The 19184-nt window shown below is 37.8% G+C and overlaps 1 protein-coding gene across 12 annotated transcripts in view; it reads left to right on the top strand.

Moving 5' to 3' along the window:
• Window positions 1-18490, top strand: part of RPS6KA3 (ribosomal protein S6 kinase A3) — a 112819-nt gene extending 94329 nt beyond the window's left edge. For all 12 annotated transcript variants that reach the window (XM_025438334.3, XM_025438343.3, XM_025438342.3 and 9 more), the window contains 5 exons: window positions 951-1112; window positions 4254-4330; window positions 5071-5188; window positions 11716-11856; window positions 13110-18490. In XM_025438334.3, coding sequence (XP_025294119.1) covers window positions 951-1112; window positions 4254-4330; window positions 5071-5188; window positions 11716-11856; window positions 13110-13232 — 621 coding nt within the window. In that variant the 3' untranslated portion in view covers window positions 13233-18490. The remainder of the gene's footprint in view (window positions 1-950; window positions 1113-4253; window positions 4331-5070; window positions 5189-11715; window positions 11857-13109) is intronic.
• The last annotated feature ends 694 nt before the right edge of the window (window positions 18491-19184 follow it).

Raw genomic sequence — 19184 nt, 5'->3', positions numbered from 1 at the left:
CTGAAGAATTGATGACTTTGCAGTCATCTGAGTCTTCTCTGTTCTTTTCCCATTGCATCAGCAGTAATTAGTTGTCTGGAGAAATAATGTTCTCAATGTTAGGAACTAAAACTGAGGAGATTGATTAGAATCTAGACTCAGAATTCAGTAGTAGAAAAGACATAAATCTGATAAGGAATATCAGTAGGCTTATATGCAAGAGAAGTATTTTTTTTTTCAAGAGAAGTATTCAAGTAAGTAAGTAAAGGGGGAAAATAATACAGAATTCTAAAGGAGTTAATATCTTTTTGTATGTGTGACATTGTCACTTAGATCAAATAGACAATACTAAAAGTCTGGACTTTTTTTTCCTTTTTACTCCTAAACCTCATGCCTGTTCCATGAGCCTGTTGGTGCAAGTTTGTTGTATACCTCATCATACAAACTGTTTCCTGTACTTAGAATGACCATCCCTCACTGTTCTGGCTTGTTCATTCTATTCCTCAGGTCTTGGATCAGATGTTACCTCCTCTAGAGACCCATCTCTAATCTGTTTATTCTCTGCCTCCCCCACTACTATGTAAGCTCATAGCATGGAAAGGCAAAGATCTTATGTGTCTTGTTCACGATAGTTCCTTATATAATACCCTGGCACATGATAGGCATTCAATATTTGTTGAATGATTGAGTAACCTAGAGACAGATACTATTGCTATTTGCATTTTACCATAACCTACTTAATCAATTGGACAAAGAGGAGGGAAGTACATGCTACTTTTTTCTTCCTCCTTTCCTTGCCCCAATTCTGTATTAGAGAGTTATATTTACATTATCAGCATTTTATAATAAGATAATTTAAAGGTCAGCACTCATCATCTTGTTGAGTACGTTGCTTGTCAGTTTGTGAATAAAGAGTTTTCCATAATGGAAATGTATTGTTAATGTACCTCTTTAATTTGTATTTCAACTAGGTGGTTCACAGAGACTTGAAACCTAGCAACATTCTTTATGTGGATGAATCTGGCAATCCAGAATCTATTCGGATTTGTGATTTTGGCTTTGCCAAACAGCTAAGAGCAGAAAATGGTCTTCTCATGACTCCTTGTTATACTGCAAATTTTGTTGCACCAGAGGTAACTGTGAAATTATTTGCTTCCAGTATTTCAGTATATTTAAAAACTCATTTGGGGGCACCTGGGTGGATCAGTAGTTGAGCGTCTGCCTTTGGCTCAGGTCATGATCCTGGGATCCTGGGATTGAGTCCTGCATCAGGCTTTCCACAGAGAGCCTGTTTCTCCCTCTACCTATGTCTCTGCCTCTCTCTGTGTGTCTCTAATGAAGGAAGGAAGGAAGGAAGGAAGGAAGGAAGGAAGGAAGGAAGGAAGGAAGGAAGGAAGGAATATTTTTAAAGCCTCATTTGCTGTGTTTAATATAGCATAGTTAATAGTTGTTTAATTGAAGACTTACTGAACAAATAATTAAAATAAATGTCAGCTCTTTTTCTTCTGATGGCAATTTATCCTGTCCTCAGCCCCCTACTGCTTAGTCCACTATAATCCTTTCCTTGCTCTGCCTTCTGTCTTCCTACATAATCACACATCTGTAGAGGTCTACTATCACTAACACTTTTGTACTTGTGAGCGCATGGAATTAAACGGAAACTAGCTTATTCTCATTCTTTCCTAATCCTTCTAATTTCCTGGTTTAGTCACCATCTTCCTGTATTTCTGAGGCTAATGCATCATGGTCTCTTCTTGTATTTAGCTTCGTAACTAGGTATCATCTGTTATCCCCTAAAATCAATTCAAGGTTCTTCTGTTCACAGAACTACCATCTTAGCCCCTGCTTCCTTCACCATATCCCAAATGACTACTAGAGCCTAGCTGCACCCTGCTACCTCTCTGGTTCTTGTGATCATTCTGTAGAAGAGCTCTACAGTGAGTTACTGAAGGCTTCTTCAAGCACTGCTTTGATTGAGTTGCTTCTTTTCCCCATTGTAGCAAATCTAAAATCCACTGCTTTATCCTCAAGATTTCTTCTTTTTATAATCACTGTTTAAAAAATATAACTATGAAATATGTAATAAAAAATAAGTTACCCCTAATATAGGGCTTATGTGCCAGTAACATATGTTAGCTGATTTTATCCTCACAAATACAGTTTACATATAATAATTTCTTCTCATCATAACAATGTGAAGCAAAACTTTCATTCAAATTTTACAGGAAACCAGGTGCACAGTAAGAGGTTATGTAATTTGAGGTCAGATTTGAGATTCGATCCCAGGCAATATGGCTGCAAAGTATATGCTTTTACCATTAGATATTTCACCAAAAAGTGATAATAGTTGGTAATGTTAGGACACTTGGATTATAGAGCTGGATTTCCTCCTCTATTTTCTAAACTTTTTGTAATTTTATTACTTTTGAAATATAAAGACTACTTGCACCTGTTCTCCTGGTGGCACCAGAACTAATGAGGGACAGACTTTTTGCTTGTTTGTCCACATATCCACAGCTTCTAACACATACTAGTGTCCAAGCATGGTCACTTCATCTAGCCATCTTGTTTTTCTTCTTGAGTGTTTCATGCTTCAGATGAGCAATCTGCTTCTGGAAATCACTATATAGCTGTTTTGCCTTTGCATGTTGAAATGAAAGTTTTTGCTTCAAAACAGTTTTTTGCTTCAAAGCCTCTAAATTCATCTTCTTAAGGAAATCTTCCATGATTAAATTCTCCTTAGACTTGACTTTTTAACTCTGTCTCAATTTACCACTTAATCACCCAAGTTAAAACTTGGAAGTCTTTCTGAAATCCTCCTTCTCCATTATTTCTCTACATCTGGTCAGTCACCAAACCTTTCCACTCTGATTTCTGACTATTCTAGATCTCTTTTCCCTTTCCTTATACATCCCATCTCAACGGACTCCTTCCTATTTTATTTTTACATCTTTTTCTCTCCATGTCGTGCCTTAGTGTGGTTCCTCGGAGCCTTTCACTTAGTTTTCTACAAATTGCCTCCTATCAGATGGCCTTGTTTCCAGTCTGTCTTTTTGCCAGCATTTCCTCTATTCCTTGAGTTTCTCTTTTGGTATACACATCTACTTATTTTTATTTCCCTGTTTAATGCTTCAATGACAACAGATTGCCTACAGGAAAATATTTTAATTCCTTAACAAGATATTTATAAAAGTCCTTCTTAGTTCTCTCTGGTGTCCCTACCTAGACACTTGGTCACACTGAATCCTTGCCTGTCCTTAAGCATGCTCTGCTCTCCTTGACTCTGCCCTTTAAGTGTCATCTGCTCTCCTCTACCTCCTCCCTTTACCTCCCAAATTCTTATAGTCCCAGTACAAGAAGGCTGTAGCTTCCTTCTCTCTCCATATTAAGAATGAATTGTTTTGGGGCTCCTGGGTGGCTCAGTCATTTAAGCATGCAACTCGACTTCAGCTCAGGTCATGGTCTCAAGGTTGTGGTATCAAGTCTCTTGTGGGGCCCCATGCTCAGCAGGGAGTCTGCTCAAGATTCTCTTTCTCCCTTTGCCCCTCCCCCCACTCACTGTCATGCGCTCTATCTCTAAAATAAATAAATAAATCTTAGAAACAAAAAAGAATGGTTTCCTCATCTTTCTACCCATAACACCTTAGGCATAATTTTGTTATAATACTTAACATGTTAAAAAAAAATACTTAACATGTTGAATTATTAACTATATATATATTTTTATTTCCCCTGCCATATTTTAATTTTCTTAAGGAAGCAAGAGTGTTTTGAATTTATCACTGTTCAAGCCTGATAATAGTTGTTGATTACTAAATGCTCAAGTGAATCATATTTTATATATGTAAAAGTATAGTTTTGCACTGTATCATTTGTACTTTTATATGTTCCTAAAAGTTCTATTTTATATAACCATTTCTGCAGCCTCATACAAAATGAATATAAATTCATTTAAATAAGAAACTTGGAAGCAGAGAACAAAAAAGAAACTTCCCTTTAGTTTTATAGTCCTCTATATGCCATGATGGCACTCAATAAATGCTAATTCAAATACCAAAACTAAATTTATATGTGTATATATATATGTGTGTAATATATATATAATTACTTATAGAATATTCTAGAACAGGATTAATATATTGCCTTTTTGTTAATCATGTTCTGTTGAGGTTTTTCTTAACTACATTGATAGAAGATATAGTATAGTTCGGCCTATTCTAATCTCTAAATTCAAATCTCGGTGGTATGTTAATACTAATTTTTACTTTTTCTAGGTTTTAAAGCGACAAGGCTATGATGCTGCTTGTGATATATGGAGTCTTGGTGTCCTCCTCTATACAATGCTTACTGGGTGAGTGAACCATATTTTGTAAGCATTTATTCATCAATATATTGTTCAAATTATCTAGTTTTATTTTTTTAATCTCTGTGTTATAGTATCTTCTTTTCATGTTATCTAATAATACAGTCCTGTGGGTGTGTGTCTCTTTATATATACTACATTTAACTATATCATTACTGGGGATCCCTGGGTGGCTCAGCGGTTTAGTGCCTGCCTTTGGCCCAGGGCGTGATCCTGGAGTTCCAGGATCGAGTCCCACGTCAGGCTCCCCGCATGGAGCCTGCTTCTCCCTCTGCCTGTGTCTCTGCCTCTCTCTCTGTCTCTGTCTCTCTCTCTCTGTGTCTCTCATGAATAAATAAATAAATCTTTAAAAAAATAAGTATATCATTACTGATTTTCTATAATGTACCATTTATTAATGTCTTAAGGTCTTAACTTGATTTTTTCCATTACCTTTTTTGTACACTTATGTTGTAAACATACACTATTTTAAATATTTTATTCTAACGTGTCATATCTTAAAATATTTATATTATCATATATTAAGACTAATTAATATTTCATAGCTTATACCTTGACCTGATGCTTTATGGAGCTTCATGCTATTGATATTTTTCACTTTAGGAGATTTCAGTAAAGTATATTAATTAAATTAACCGGAGTACTCTTGGATACTACAAATAAATGTGAAGATTACCTACAAAAAAAGAAATTTTGCTCATTAACATTTTAATTTCATTATAAATTAGTTACACTCCATTTGCAAATGGCCCTGATGATACACCAGAGGAAATACTGGCACGGATAGGCAGCGGAAAATTCTCACTCAGTGGTGGTTACTGGAATTCTGTTTCAGATACAGCAAAGGTAAGTATGGCTTCCTATTATAAACTTTTGAGAAAATAATTTTTCATAGTCCCTAGTGAGAAAGAAAATATCAGTTACAAACTTTTGTTTATAAAGTATTATTTTGAAGTGGTGTTACCAAATAACTTGAACTCAAAAATGGACCAATTATTTTGTTTCCCACAAGGTAATGGTTTGGCTTTATTACCTGTACATCTAAAACTACTTCTTGCTGACAAACATGATGAATAATAATGATGGTATAAGAAACTCTTAACAGTAGAGAACAGGGATGCCTAGGTGGCTCAGCAATTGAGCATCTGCCTTTGGCTCAGGACATGATCCCGGAGTTCAGGGATCAAGTCCGGCATCGGGCTCCCTACATGGAGCCTGCTTCTCTCTGCCTGTGTCTCTGCCTCTCTCTCTCTGTGTCTCTCATGAATAAATAAATAAAATCTTAAAAAAAAAAACAATGGAGAACAAACTGAGTATTGATAGAGGGAGGGGTTGGGGAATAGGCTAGATGGGTGATGGGTATTAAGGAGGTCACTTGTGATGAGCACTAGGTGTTACATGTAAGTGATGAATCACTAAATTCTACTTCTTTTAAAGATTTTATTCATTTATTCATGAGACACAAAGAGAGATACAGGCAGAGGGAGAAGCAGGTTCCATGTAGGGAACCCGATGTGGGACTCGATCCCGGGACCCTGGGATCACGCCCTGAGCCGAAGGCAGACGCTCAACTGCTGAGCCACCCAGGCGTCCCTAAATTCTACTTCTGAAACCATTATTACACTGTATGTTAACTAACTAGAATTTAAATAAAAATTTGGAAGAAAAAATACAAATCTGTTAACCAAAATAATAATAATGGTGGTGGTAATCTTCATGATTTGTGTGTCTGTTCTGTGCCTCACACTGCACTTCACCTAAATCATCCCATTTAATCCTCTTAACAAACCCTATAAAATAGGTGGTAGTATTCTCATTTCACAGAAGGAAGCAAGGCCAGAATTTTTGTGTCATTTTGTCCGTGGTTACATACTGGGAACATGTGGGTGCTTCAAACTAAGCAGTTGGTTCCAAAGCCCTTGTTCCCTAGACTAACTGCACCATGTTCTATTTTTGACCAATATTATGTAGAAAAGGGTCTCATCTTTTTCACAGTAAATGGTAGTATAGTTTTATAGTGTCTGCTTGAAATCTATTTGAAAAGCCTTTCTCACCGGAAGATCTGCCATCCTCTGCCAGACTTGCTTTCCAACTCTGCTCTAGTTTTACTTTATTCATAGAAAATGCTCTTTTAAAAAGAAGAGTGAAAAATTTAAAAATCAGAAAAAGAAGAGCCAAGTTTTCTACTTCCAAATAAGAAAAACATAGAGGAGATAAAGAAGACACGTAGTGGTAGAAGTACTTGCTGATTTCTCTGAGAGGAGGAAGCCTGAATTGAGATGATCGCATAAGTAAATAGGGTATTTCAAAAAAGTAGGCTAATACTTTTGGCATAGAGATGAAGCCTCTGTTAAATGATGTCTGTATAGATAATATTTGGCTTTGTATCTGATTTAAAATGAAATATTAGCCTTTTCCTTTTTTTTTTTTACCAATATTTCTTAAACCAGATGATTCATTTTTCTGGGACTTCTTTTTATTTTTATTTTTTTAAAGACTTTATTTATTTACTTGACAGAGAGCGAGAGAGATCACAAGCAGAGGAAATGGCAGGCAGAGAGAAGGAGAAGCAGACTCCTCGCTGAGTAGGGAGCCTGATAGGGGGCTCAATCTCAGGACCCTGGGATCATCACCTGAGCTGAAAGGCAGACACTTAGCCAACTGAGCCACCCAGGCACCCCCTATGATTTCTTTTTTTAATCCATGTATTAAGCACCTACAACATGCTTAATATGTGAAGGTCCAGGAATCAAAGACATGACTGAGAGAATTCCTTATCTCAGGAAGCTCATAGTCTAGTTGGGAGATCACCAGAAGTATACAGTACAGTGTCATGTATGCTGTTACAGTGGTACATTTTTTGTGTTAAAGAAGTTCACAGATGGTGCTCAGTCAGAAAGATTTCCCAGAAAGCTTTCAAGAAGCAATGAAGGGATTTTCCTGGCAGCTTTACGGAGCAGAAGGATGTATTCTATCCCAGGCTGAGGGAGCAACACATGCTATTTGTGGTCAGGACAGCCTGAAAATGACAGAATGCCTCCAGGTTGCTGTGCACAGTTTGTTGTGACTAGGACAGGGTACACGTGAGAAGGTAGCTGATGAACCCAAATTATGAAAGGTTTTGTAGATTATGCTCAGGATTTCAGGTTTATTCTAGATGTTGGAAAACTGTTGAAAAATATTAAGCACTGTAGTGATCAGATTTTTCTTTTTCAAGTTTATTCTGTGGAGCAGTAATTCTTATCGCTGGAGTCTGCCGGAAATTGTCATGGTTGGTTATGAGGCAGGCATATCAAGTAATGTCACAAAATAAAGTGTCAGAGCTTACCCATCACTTCTTTTTATTTTTTCAAAGATTTTATTTATTTGAGAGGAAGAGAACGAATGAGTTGGGGGAAGGGACAGAGGGAGAAGCAGACTTCCTGTGGAACAGGTTGCCTGACATGAGACTCAATCCCAGGACCCTGGGATCATGACCTGAACCGAAGGCAGATGCTTAACTGATTGAGCCACTCAGGCGCTCCCATCACCTGCTTTTTAAATAAATTATAGAGATAACCTTAATGTGCTTTAATTTCCATAATTTGATTCTCATTAACTTGTATTCTAGTATGCTTTTTTTGAATGAAAGAAAGACCAGAAAAAAAAAAAAAAAGAACAGGCAGCCCCGGTGGTGCAGCAGTTTAGCGCCGCCTGCAGCCCAGGGCGTGATCCTGGAGACTCGGGATTGAGTCCCACATCTGGCTCGCTTCATGGAGCCTGCTTCTCCCTCTGCCTGTGTCTCTGCCTCTGTGTGTGTGTGTGTGTCTTTCATGAATAAATAAATAAAATCTTAAAAAAAAAAGAGAGAAAGACAGGTGAGGATGAGATAAAAATAGTGTGTGAAAAATTGAATCTCACAGCCTTTCTTATTAATATCATGTTATTACTGATAACTTTTGTTAATTTGTCCAGATAAGACCTGAGATTACAAGCATGTGGTATAGTGAATACCCCCACAAAATTGAGAGGGAGGGTTCTATCTGATGTGTTGCCTCAAGAGCAAGCTGCACATGTGAATGTCATTAGTCATATGGGCCATATGTGTCATGTGTGGCTTTGAGAAGAAAAATACTGTCGCTACAATTTAATAGGCACTTATGTGCCAAGAACTGTGCTAACACTTATACCTACACTATTTCATTCAGTCCTTACTGACCTAACATTAGGGGGTTTAACTTGTAGGGTTTTGCAACATTTCAGGTCACAAATGATGAAGACCTAAACTAGAGAAGTTGGGGATCCCTGGGTGGCGCAGCGGTTTGGCGCCTGCCTTTGGCCCAGGGCGCGATCCTGGAGACCCGGGATCGAATCCCACGTCGGGCTCCCGGTGCATGGAGCCTGCTTCTCCCTCTGCCTCTCTCTCTCTCTCTCTCTCTCTCTCTCTGTGTGACTATCATAAATAAATAAAGAAAAACATATTTAAAAACAAAAAAAAATAAAATAAAAAAAAATAAACTAGAGAAGTTGTAGCAGGATTTGAGCCAAATGGAAGAGAAATTTAGGAGGCAAAATAGACTTGGTGGTTAATTGGACATAAGAAACAAGGAAGGGGCACCTGAGTGGTGCAGTTGGTTAAGCATCTGATTCTTGGTTTCTACTCAGGTCATGATCTCAGGGTTGTCAGATCGAGCCCCACATTGGGCTCCATGCTGAGCATAGTTTGCTTGAGATTCTCTCTCCTTCTCCCTCTGCCCCTCCCACTTGTGCGCTTGCTTGCTCACTTGCTCTCTCGCTCTCTCTCAAAATAAATAAGTAAATCTTGAAAAAAAGAAGAAGAAGAAGGCATGAGCAGATAGTAAGCATGTAGTCCACATTTCCACCTCAGACTAATGAGTAGGTCGTGGTTTCCTTCACCAAGATGTGGAATACAAAAGTAGTTTTGAAAGGAGTGATAATTACAGATTTGGACATTAAGAATTTGAAACACAACTGTAATACATAATTAAGAGATGTATGTCCATTAGTCAACTGATTATATGGATGCAGATCTTAGGAGAGAAGTCTTGGGTGGACAGTGGAGTTAAGAGTTGTCATCATCTGTATTAACTAAAGCCATGAGCACAAATGAGCTTATCTGAGCAGAATGATGAGAGCTATGGAAGGAATGAACAGACTTTGGTTGTGCCCTGGGCACTTTTGCAACCTTTTATGTACTTGAAGCACATTTTCCCACTTTAAGAATTTGGAAGGGGAGTTCCTAATTGTTTTACTTCTTCTAATTTTGCTCAGTAACTTATTCCTGTTCTTAGCTGTTAATGATAACTAAAAATAAGAAACTGTAAATATCTGATAGCAGAGGCATACTTGGAATAACATCTTGATTCCCAGTACTAGTCATCCACCAGGTTCTGTTGGTTCTTTCTCTTAAGTACCTCAATTTCATACATATTTCTCCACCTCTCTCCCTTTTTTTTTTTTTTATTTCTCCATCTCTTATACTGCCCCGAAGCCATCATCTCTCACCGGTCTCACACTGGAATCTCCAGGCTTGCACCCTCCAATCCATTGTCCTCCACACTTAGTGAGCTAAAGTACAAGCCTAACTCTATCACTCCTTTGCTTTAAATGATTTCTTACCTCCAAAGTCCAGATTTGCTAATGTAGCTTACAAGGGCCTTCATGATCTGGTCCCTTTTCACCTTTCCCACTTAATTGCTGCCATGTTCTACTTGGCAGTTTTTGCTACAGCCTCACTGCACTCCTTTCAGTTCCTTAATTATGGCATGTTCTCCTCCCTGAGGGCTTTCCTCAAAACACACTCAGCTCTATCTTGCTGAATTGCTCTGTATTCCCTTCCCCTTTTCTAATCCATCTACTGCTCATCCTTTGGGTCTCACATTCCTCTAAAGTCACTTCTAAGCCACCCCATCCTGTACAGGTCAGGTGTCTCTTTGTGTTCCTCTAGCTATACCTCTTGATTCATCCCTTCAAAGAATTTACTGCTTGCTTTGTAATTGATTCTTTGTTTCTCCTTCACTGGGCTGCAAGCTTCATGAGGTCAGAGTTCATTTCTATCTTGTTTGCTGCTAAATACCCAATGCCTAGCAGAATACCTGGCCTTTAACAAATACTTAATAGATACATTTTGAATGAAAAATTAAGTGGTAGATGGCTTTCATAAATCATAACTGTTATTTTGGAGAGTATAAAACTATCTAGCAATTATATGGATCTATATTCCATGCATAGAAAAAGCATTTGGAGAGATATAAAGCATTTGTCTCTGAAAGAATCAGATTCTGGGAGTTCTTCATGTTCTTTTGCTTCTCTATTTTTCTGATTTTTTTTATAATTCCTGTGAGATGCCCATGAAGTGGAAAAAATAAAAATAACTCTAATCTGGGACGTCTGACTGGCTCAGTCAGTGGAACATGGAACTCTTGATCTTGGGGTTGTGAGTTCAAGCCTTGTGTTGGGCATGGAGCTTACTTAAAAAAAAATAACTCTAATCTTTTGGAGGGGGCATTTGGAGCCCTCCAATTAAATTCCTATTATTGGACAGTTATGTTCTGCTTTTCGTTATTTGACAATAACAAAAAAGTCTTTAGCTGAAAATTTACTTAGAAATAAACTTACTAGGGCACCTGGGTGGCTCAGTGGTTGAGCATCTGTCTTTGGCTCGAGTCATGGTCCCGGGGTCCTGGGATTGAGTCCCGCATCAGGCTCCCCACACGGAGCCTGCTTCTCCCTCTGCCTTTCTCTGCCTCTGTGTCTGTCATGAATAAATGAATAAAATCTTTCAAAAAATAAATCTACAAAAGTATAGAAAAATCAGAATATCTCAGTGAAAAAAAGAGCCAAAGTACTTAAAGATATGTAAATATGGTAAATTTACTCTTTGTAATGCACCAAAACTACTGTTAGGGAGGAGAAAAACAGGTTTTTGCTTTTTCATTCTTTTTAATATTTATTATTATTCTTTTAAAGCATGTATTATTTTTTTAAAGAAATTGTCATGTTGGGGGCACCCAGGTGGCTCAGTCAGTTAAGCATCCGACTGTTGATTTCAGCTCACGTCATGATCTCAAGGATAGAGTCCCATGTCAGAGAGTCTGCTTGAGATTCTCTCCTTCTCCCACTGTCCCTCCTCCTGCTTGTGCTCGCTTGTGTGTACACACATGCGTGCTTGCCTGCTCTCTCAAATAAATAAATCTTTAAAAAAAGAAAAGAAATTGTCATGTTGACCAAATTGCCTTGAACCCCAAAGTTTGGTACCAGGAGAAAATAGTGTCATAGAAGCTAAGGAAGAATGCTTACCAGTATCAAGTGCTATAGAAAAACAAACAGAAAAGTTTAGGATTGTTTTATTATTATTATTATTCCCATTACAGGACCTAGTGTCAAAGATGCTTCATGTGGATCCACATCAGAGACTGACTGCTGCCCTTGTGCTCAGACATCCTTGGATTGTCCACTGGGACCAACTGCCGCAATACCAACTAAACAGACAGGATGCACCCCATCTAGTCAAGGTGAGCTGCCCCATTCAGGCACTGTTTTCTGCATGTCCTCCCAGAGAGTGTGAGCCTCCCTCTCCATGCCCGTAGCATCTTTCCCTTTCGCTCAGCCTGCATCCATTTCTCAAGTGAGATTCTCTTACAATGAGTGGTTTAGAAAAGAAAAGGTCAAGGTGCGCCAAAATATTATAAAACTACTTTAAGAATGACTTCTGAGGGATGCCTGCGTAGCTCAGTATTTGAGCGTCTACCTTTGGCTCAGAGCGTGATCCTGGGATCCTAGGATCAAGTGCGAGTCCTGCATCAGGCTCCCCACAGGGTCTGCTTCTCCCTCCGCCTATGTCTCTGCCTCTCCCTTTGTGTCTCTCATGAAGAAATAAATAAAATCTTTAAAAAAAAAAAGAACGGGGGATCCCTGGGTGGCGCAGCGGTTTGGCGCCTGCCTTTGGCCCAGGGCGCGATCCTGGAGACCGGGGATCGAATCCCACATCAGGCTCCCGGTGCATGGAGCCTGCTTCTCCCTCTGCCTGTGTCTCTGCCTCTCTCTCTCTCTCTCTCTGTGTGACTATCATAAATAAATAAAAATTAAAAAAAAATTTGATATAAAAAAAAAAAATAAATAAAAAAATAAAAAAAAAAGAACGACTTCTGAATTTATCAATCAGATAAGCTTATGGATTTCCTAACTTATTTATACTTTTCTTTCTTATGCAAAACCCAGAGCAAACTAGGTTGTCAGCAGTGGCAAAGCAAGTTCTAAAAGAGCATGCTTTGCGGCTTCTCATATTAAAGGATTGCAAAGAAACAAAATGTCAGGATTTCTGGGTGGCTCAGTGGTTGGGCGTCTGCCTTCGGCTCAGGGTGTGATCCTGGTCCAGGGATCAAGTCCCATGTTGTGCTCCCGGTGAGGGGCCTGCTTCTCTCTCTGCCTATGTCTCTGCCTCTCTTTCTGTGTCTCTCATGAATAAATAAATAAAATCTTTTAAAAAAAAAAGTCCAGTAGTCCTGAGAAAAGTGAGGACTGCTTGTTATAGGCATATCCTTGTCCTTTCTCATTTATAAGTTCAGCCTCCCACATTTGCCTCTTTAATTTTAATTAAATCAGAGGGTTTGACCAGTATGGTTATTTTCATTATGAGCCCAACTAAATCTATATAAATTTTCATGTGAAGAAATTATTTAGGGGGAAAGAAATTTCCATTTCATATTCTGTGAACTTGTGACTACCCATTGTCGTTTGTGTTGTGACCTTTCTTTCCTGTTTTCAGGGTGCTATGGCAGCTACATACTCTGCTTTAAACCGTAATCAGTCACCAGTTTTGGAACCAGTAGGCCGCTCTACTCTTGCTCAGCGGAGAGGTATTAAAAAAATCACCTCCACAGCCCTGTGAAGTGACCTCAGTGAGATATTTGGTACCATGGTGTAAGCTGATAGCACAAGTTCTGGCGACAGGTAGCACATACCTGAGAGACACCTGCAAGCACACACTGTCCCAGCTGGTACCCATAATGCTGCTGCTCCTGCTGCTGCTCCTGCTTCCGTCTCTTCTCGCTTTAAATGATTGTTAGCAAGTTAGATTTTCCTGGAGCTTCGGATGAAATGAAAATGGAAACAATGATGAAGACATATTCACTGAATCAACAAGAATAATGAACATATGAATACCACCTAAAAATACACTGAATAAAGTACTCTACACCATATAGCATTATTTTTATAGGAAATATTTCATGTCCCTGAAATATTCTTTGTTAGTTATAGGGATGGACAGTTTATGTTAAGCACTTAGCTTAAACAATCCGTTTCTATTAGCACTGTATCCCTTGTGCCATCCAACATTTTGTATGTTTTTGTAAACAGTTCATATACAGTACATTTCTGTACTGCTTTCTTTAATGTATACATGCTTTGTTTAACTTGGAATCTATTATTATTAATCAATTGACTATTAAATCTGGTTAAATAGTTCACCTGGATTAACAGTATTGTTGAACAGCCCTAAAAATGGCCAGATTGTGGAACAGCTGTTGAATGTAATACTTGCAAAATGTACATATCTTTCCCCATGTCTGTTTCACTGGTTCGTTCATTTGTTTGTTTCTTAAAGTCAGGTGCTTTGTCAGACTAACCTAGAGAGCTGTTATGGTAGAGAAAGTTATCACATGTGTGTGGCATGACATCAAGAGTACACCTATGAAGTTAGTCCATATACGTTGCAACTCCTTAGGGTTCTTTTTTCCTTAATTAAGGAAGTAGTTCTTGCACTTTTGAGCTTGAATAGTATCCATATTTAGTATTTGGCATATAATTTGGGATTTTGCCAATATACATCAAAGGCCTTTAAGAGTAATGGTGAAGAGATTGGTGAAGGAAAACTTAGCAACAGGTCATACAAGTCCCATTAGATCTTTCATGTTTAAATAGATCAAATTGCAGAATTTAGGATATGAATAACAGGATACCTGTTCTTATATACCTGCAAGAAAAGTATGCTTTTTTTTTGGAAAAAAGGTAAATCATAATGAGTTCTATCCCATTACAATGCTCTATATTAAACACTAATTTGAATGTAATAAAGGCCACCAGCCTCTCTATGAAATTGGATTTAAACTTTCTTATTTGAGGGAATAAAACATTCTTGATCAAACAATACCTGTTCTCACCTGAAATCATAGCTGAGGTAGGCTAAGTGAATGTTCACCATTGAGTGTTTCCTGAATTCCTTCTGATGATTTTTAGCCATATAATGCTTCCTTTAACTTCAGAAATGATCAGCTTTCATGGTGGTCACTTGGGTCTGCTTAGATTACAGTGTTCATTATCTACATCTAATTTGGGTAGTTTCCACAATTTTATTTGATTAAAGAAAACTTTGTTTCCATTATTACCTGTATTTTGGTCAAGCTACCTAGCATACATTGATATGTAATATGAAAAACATGAACACGGAAATTTAACTTAACCTTATCAAGAATGTGCCCAACAGATCTTTCTTACTCATGTACTGAGCCATTTACATCAGAAGTCTTTTTACCTGCCCGAAGCTTTAAATCTTTCTTTTAGAGTACAAAGCCAAGAAAACATACTTTAGTTAAATGTCTTAGAAGCCACTTATTATTCCTTAATTTCTCTTCTTTGCAACTAAAGAGAAGGGGAAAATCTATAACATTCATTTTGCTTAAGTGACACAAAATGATTACTGCACAGAAATCAAATGTAAGTTTATCTTCTAAATTAAAAAAATATATAGGAAGAGGGATTCAGAAGATCTAGATGGGGAAAGTACTTTTAAATTCTTGAGTACATGAATGCTAACTATCAAAAATTGCTTCCCATTGCCTAGAAAGAAAACTTTTTTTCTCTCTTTCTCTCTCTCCTCTATTCAGTGTTTCAAACCACAACCATCCCAAATTCTTGTTGCTTTTTAAAATGTTAATGTAACTCTGGGCAAAAAAAAAAAAGATTTCCAAATTTTGGACACTGATGCTATTCCATAATTGCTTAGGTGTATTGTCCATCATAGTCTTAGAACCAGAAGTAAATGTGTAAATCTTTATAAATTGTCTAGTCCAACTTTCTCATGTTGCATGTAAAGAACCTAAGACCCAAAGCAAAGACTAGAATCCTTAACTTCTCATTCAGTTTTTTTCCCCCTCATAATACCATGCTGCATTCCCTTCATATTATCACCCAACCAGGAACAGAGTTGTCCAAAAAATACATATTTCTCAGGACAATATTCTACTGGTATATGAATGCCAAGCTTATTGCTTTCAAAGATACTTTCTTCTTTGCCTACTCCAGCTACCAGTTTTATTGGAGAAAACCAAGTCGTATGTACACAAAACTGAAGGCTTTTGCCTAAAATGCATTTCATGAGCTTAATTTATTTCATCTGTAGTCCTGGTGTTCCTATTTCCTTTGACTTAAGGCAGACAGACTTGGCCAACAGTTGTGTTCTAAATATAGTGCTTGTACTGGGTTTACCTTTCCATTACTTACTGAGTCCAGTTCCTCTCGGCCCTTCACCAGTTAGTTCTCCTAGTTACCAGGGCTTCTCCCAGAAGGTTTTAGTTCAGTCTTAATGATTATTTTAATGCTAAAGAAGGAACTAAACCATCAGACCACTTTTACAAACCTCCTCTTAGCCTATAATCCAAAATAATATCTAGAATGGTAGATTGCATTTAATGTTGCCGAGCACATGCTGAAAAATATGGATTACACTACCGCGTGTTTGTATCTTCCCTTTCAAGTAATGATGTTAAGGTAAGTTTTTGTCCTTTTAATTTTTTATGTAAATCATTTCAACTCCTAATTTATAGATGTCTTTTTTTCTAAGTACAGTAGACCTTTAACAGATTTGACATGGATTCATTTATTCACAAGCAACCCTAAAAGTCCAAAAATATGATTTTGATAAGCACAGAATCAACATACTGCAAGGCTGATGTGGGAAAAGTCACTGAGTGTCTGGAGGGGGTATGGTGTATATGCAGTAGATATTGACATTTCACATATGGTAGGCTGCAAAGTAAGGGTTTGGATCAACCATTTCCCACCTAATTTTAAGAAGTGGTTGCTTTTGGTGCTAGGGGACATTATGGGAGGTGGGGCTGGCCTGTTTGTTGTGCCCTGTACAGTCAGCCCAGGAGATCCTGGAAGGAGAGCGGTGCAAAGGCTTCATGAGTAAGCAGAATGGGTTGGGTTGGCAAGGGACTGGGGTAAGTCCAGCCTGGGATGAGAGCAGAAAAGTATTCAAGATTTGGGAGCCTTGGTACTTAATCACCATGGAAACCAGCAATACATATCTCAACATGGCTTTGATACTCTCTACTTCCCGGCCTTTATAAATGACTGAAAATTTTTCAGGTTGCTTTACCATATTTTATAGAGATAATTCTCATGGTGGTATCGAGCATTTATGAGATTTATGAAGGCAATAGGACAGGTATCTCAGGAATGTAAAGGGTTAGAAAAAGTCTGTTTTCTGTGTTTAACAAATACAATGGGTTCCATAGTTGATCCTTGGTTCTTAAACCAAGAGGTTCTAATCTAGCCCTAGAATTTGTCCCTCCAAAAGGTCTAGCTCCATGTGACTCACAAACCAGATGTATACATTGAGTTTTATTTAATTGACAGATAAGTTGACTTAACTCAGTATTTATATTTCGATTAGTGAAAATAGTCCTCTTTTCACCTCCAGATTGCTTACATTTTGCTGGTTTCCCCAAGTGACCATTGGTGGAGACCAATTAATGAAGGAATGAAATTTGCTTTCTTGGGACTGTGGTATTCTGCAGAGCCACGCTTAACCACTTTTTCTAGTGAAGAACCTACAGAATGATAATACCTAAATATGGATGGCCAAGAAGAATTTGTATCTACAGTGTGCTTTATGTACTTCTGACACTGCTGTATTTTGTGTGGTCAAGTGACTTGTAACTGGTTCCAATGTGACTGTTCTCAAAGAATTCTAGTAATTAAGTCGACTTAATTTTCTTAAGCCTCATATTACTATCAGTCTCACATTTACCACTTTGATTCTAGTCTTTTAACTGTTCATAACAGGGCATACCAAGGGTTGGGATGAGAGTCTACTTCCTACCTCTTAAGGCACTTTCCTCATTATTTTGCCATATAACCTTGAAGTGCATGATAAGCTGTTTAAATGTCCATGACTTCTCCCAGAGCAACTGGCAAAGTATATGACGTTGAATAGAGATTAGTGGAAAGGAAAATTTAGAGACTGAGTTCAGAAATGCAAACCTCAAGAAAACCTCTTTAGAGCACATACCATCTGAGTACAAAATGTGTAAACGTCTGTGAGAGGAGAGTCTGTAATAGTCTACGTAGATTAGTTCAATATCTAATGGAAGTGAAAATCTTTACTCCTATTATCACTATAGTACTGAATGAACCGTATACTGAGTTTTTCAAACAAGTATGTAAAGTAGGACTTTTAAATACAGAGCAAGGCCATAAGGATAAAGGTATTGGTTTGTGTTTCTCTAAGTGTAGTTTATCATCTAAAGCTTTCTTTTTATTTTTTTTTAGTTGCCATTCCTTAGCATCCTTAATAATTATGGGTGATGAGTTTTTAATTCTTAAAATTATATACGTGTATTAGGTTTATCTTAACTCTTACCCTAAGCAAAAGGGATGGTATACACCTAAGGGATGTAATTATTTTGCATTTTTGGCCTTGGGTGGGGATGGGGTGGGCATCTACTTAAACAGTTTTTAAAAAAGAAAAAAAATCACAAATATTTTTCTACTATTATACATGATCTTACTTTATACTAGTTTCTCTCTAGTAAGGCATGCCAGAAGCCCAAGGTACCATATCATGAGTTCCTATGTATTGTACCTTTTATTGGTGGTTAAATCGCATCAGATGCTTGGCACTGCTGCCATAATTATGAAATGCTTGTAAAGGAATAAATATCACTGAATACTTTAAATTGTTTTACTTAAGAGTTTAATCTGGGAAGTTTTCAAATCATACTATTAATGTGTAATCTAAGCTCTTTCAGATGTATCCATGAATAATCCTGGAACAATATTGCTTGTATTCCTGTCACAGAACAGGTTTTGTAATCTTTAAAAGAAATGAAAATTTATATAATAAAGTTTCAAATAAATGCATGTATGTCATTTATCAGGTTATTTCAACTATATGACAATATGTCCTAATGTCAAATTCTATCCAAAGTATAAATTTTTTTAATTGGATTTCTAGAACTTAAAACAGGAACGTTTCTAAGTTAATAAGGAGCGCAAAATAATTTTTGTATGTAGGTGCCCCTACAATCTATTCTTAATATAGAATCTGAAATTATCTGTTCAAAACCTACCAGGGATTATAACAAGTCATTTGGTCCTGTTACCACTCTGATTTCATCTGCCTAAACTCTCCCTGGCTCACTGTGTTCTAGCCACACTAACCTTCTTGCTATTTCTTGAATATGCCTGATATGGAGAACATTGGCAAATTTAAAAAAACGCCAAACTTCATTTTAACTTACAGCCCACTGACAAGTACTTGAGACAGGCAGAGTTCCTCCAGGAACTCAACCGCCTCAATGTGAGTACTTTGCTAAAGGCAAAAGGCAACCTTAGCTTGACATTAGCCCAACCTCCAGGATCCTGTAAAAATCCCTTTGGAAACTTCCTTTATCCTACCCTCCCACCCCCACCCCTTGCCAAGATATATGTTAGCTATCACCCTCCGAAGGAAGTTGGGGGAGAAGCGGTGGGGCGGTGGAGTGGCAAAGCTAGAGGGAGAAGCAGACTCCCCGCTGAGCAGGAAGCCCTAGGCAGGGCTGGATCCTAGGGCTCT

The sequence above is a fragment of the Canis lupus genome, chromosome X, assembly GCF_003254725.2.
Source record: "Canis lupus dingo isolate Sandy chromosome X, ASM325472v2, whole genome shotgun sequence".
Lineage (NCBI taxonomy): Eukaryota > Metazoa > Chordata > Mammalia > Carnivora > Canidae > Canis > Canis lupus.
Note: the sequence above shows the minus strand (reverse complement) of the source record. Positions and strands in the feature narration are given on the sequence as shown.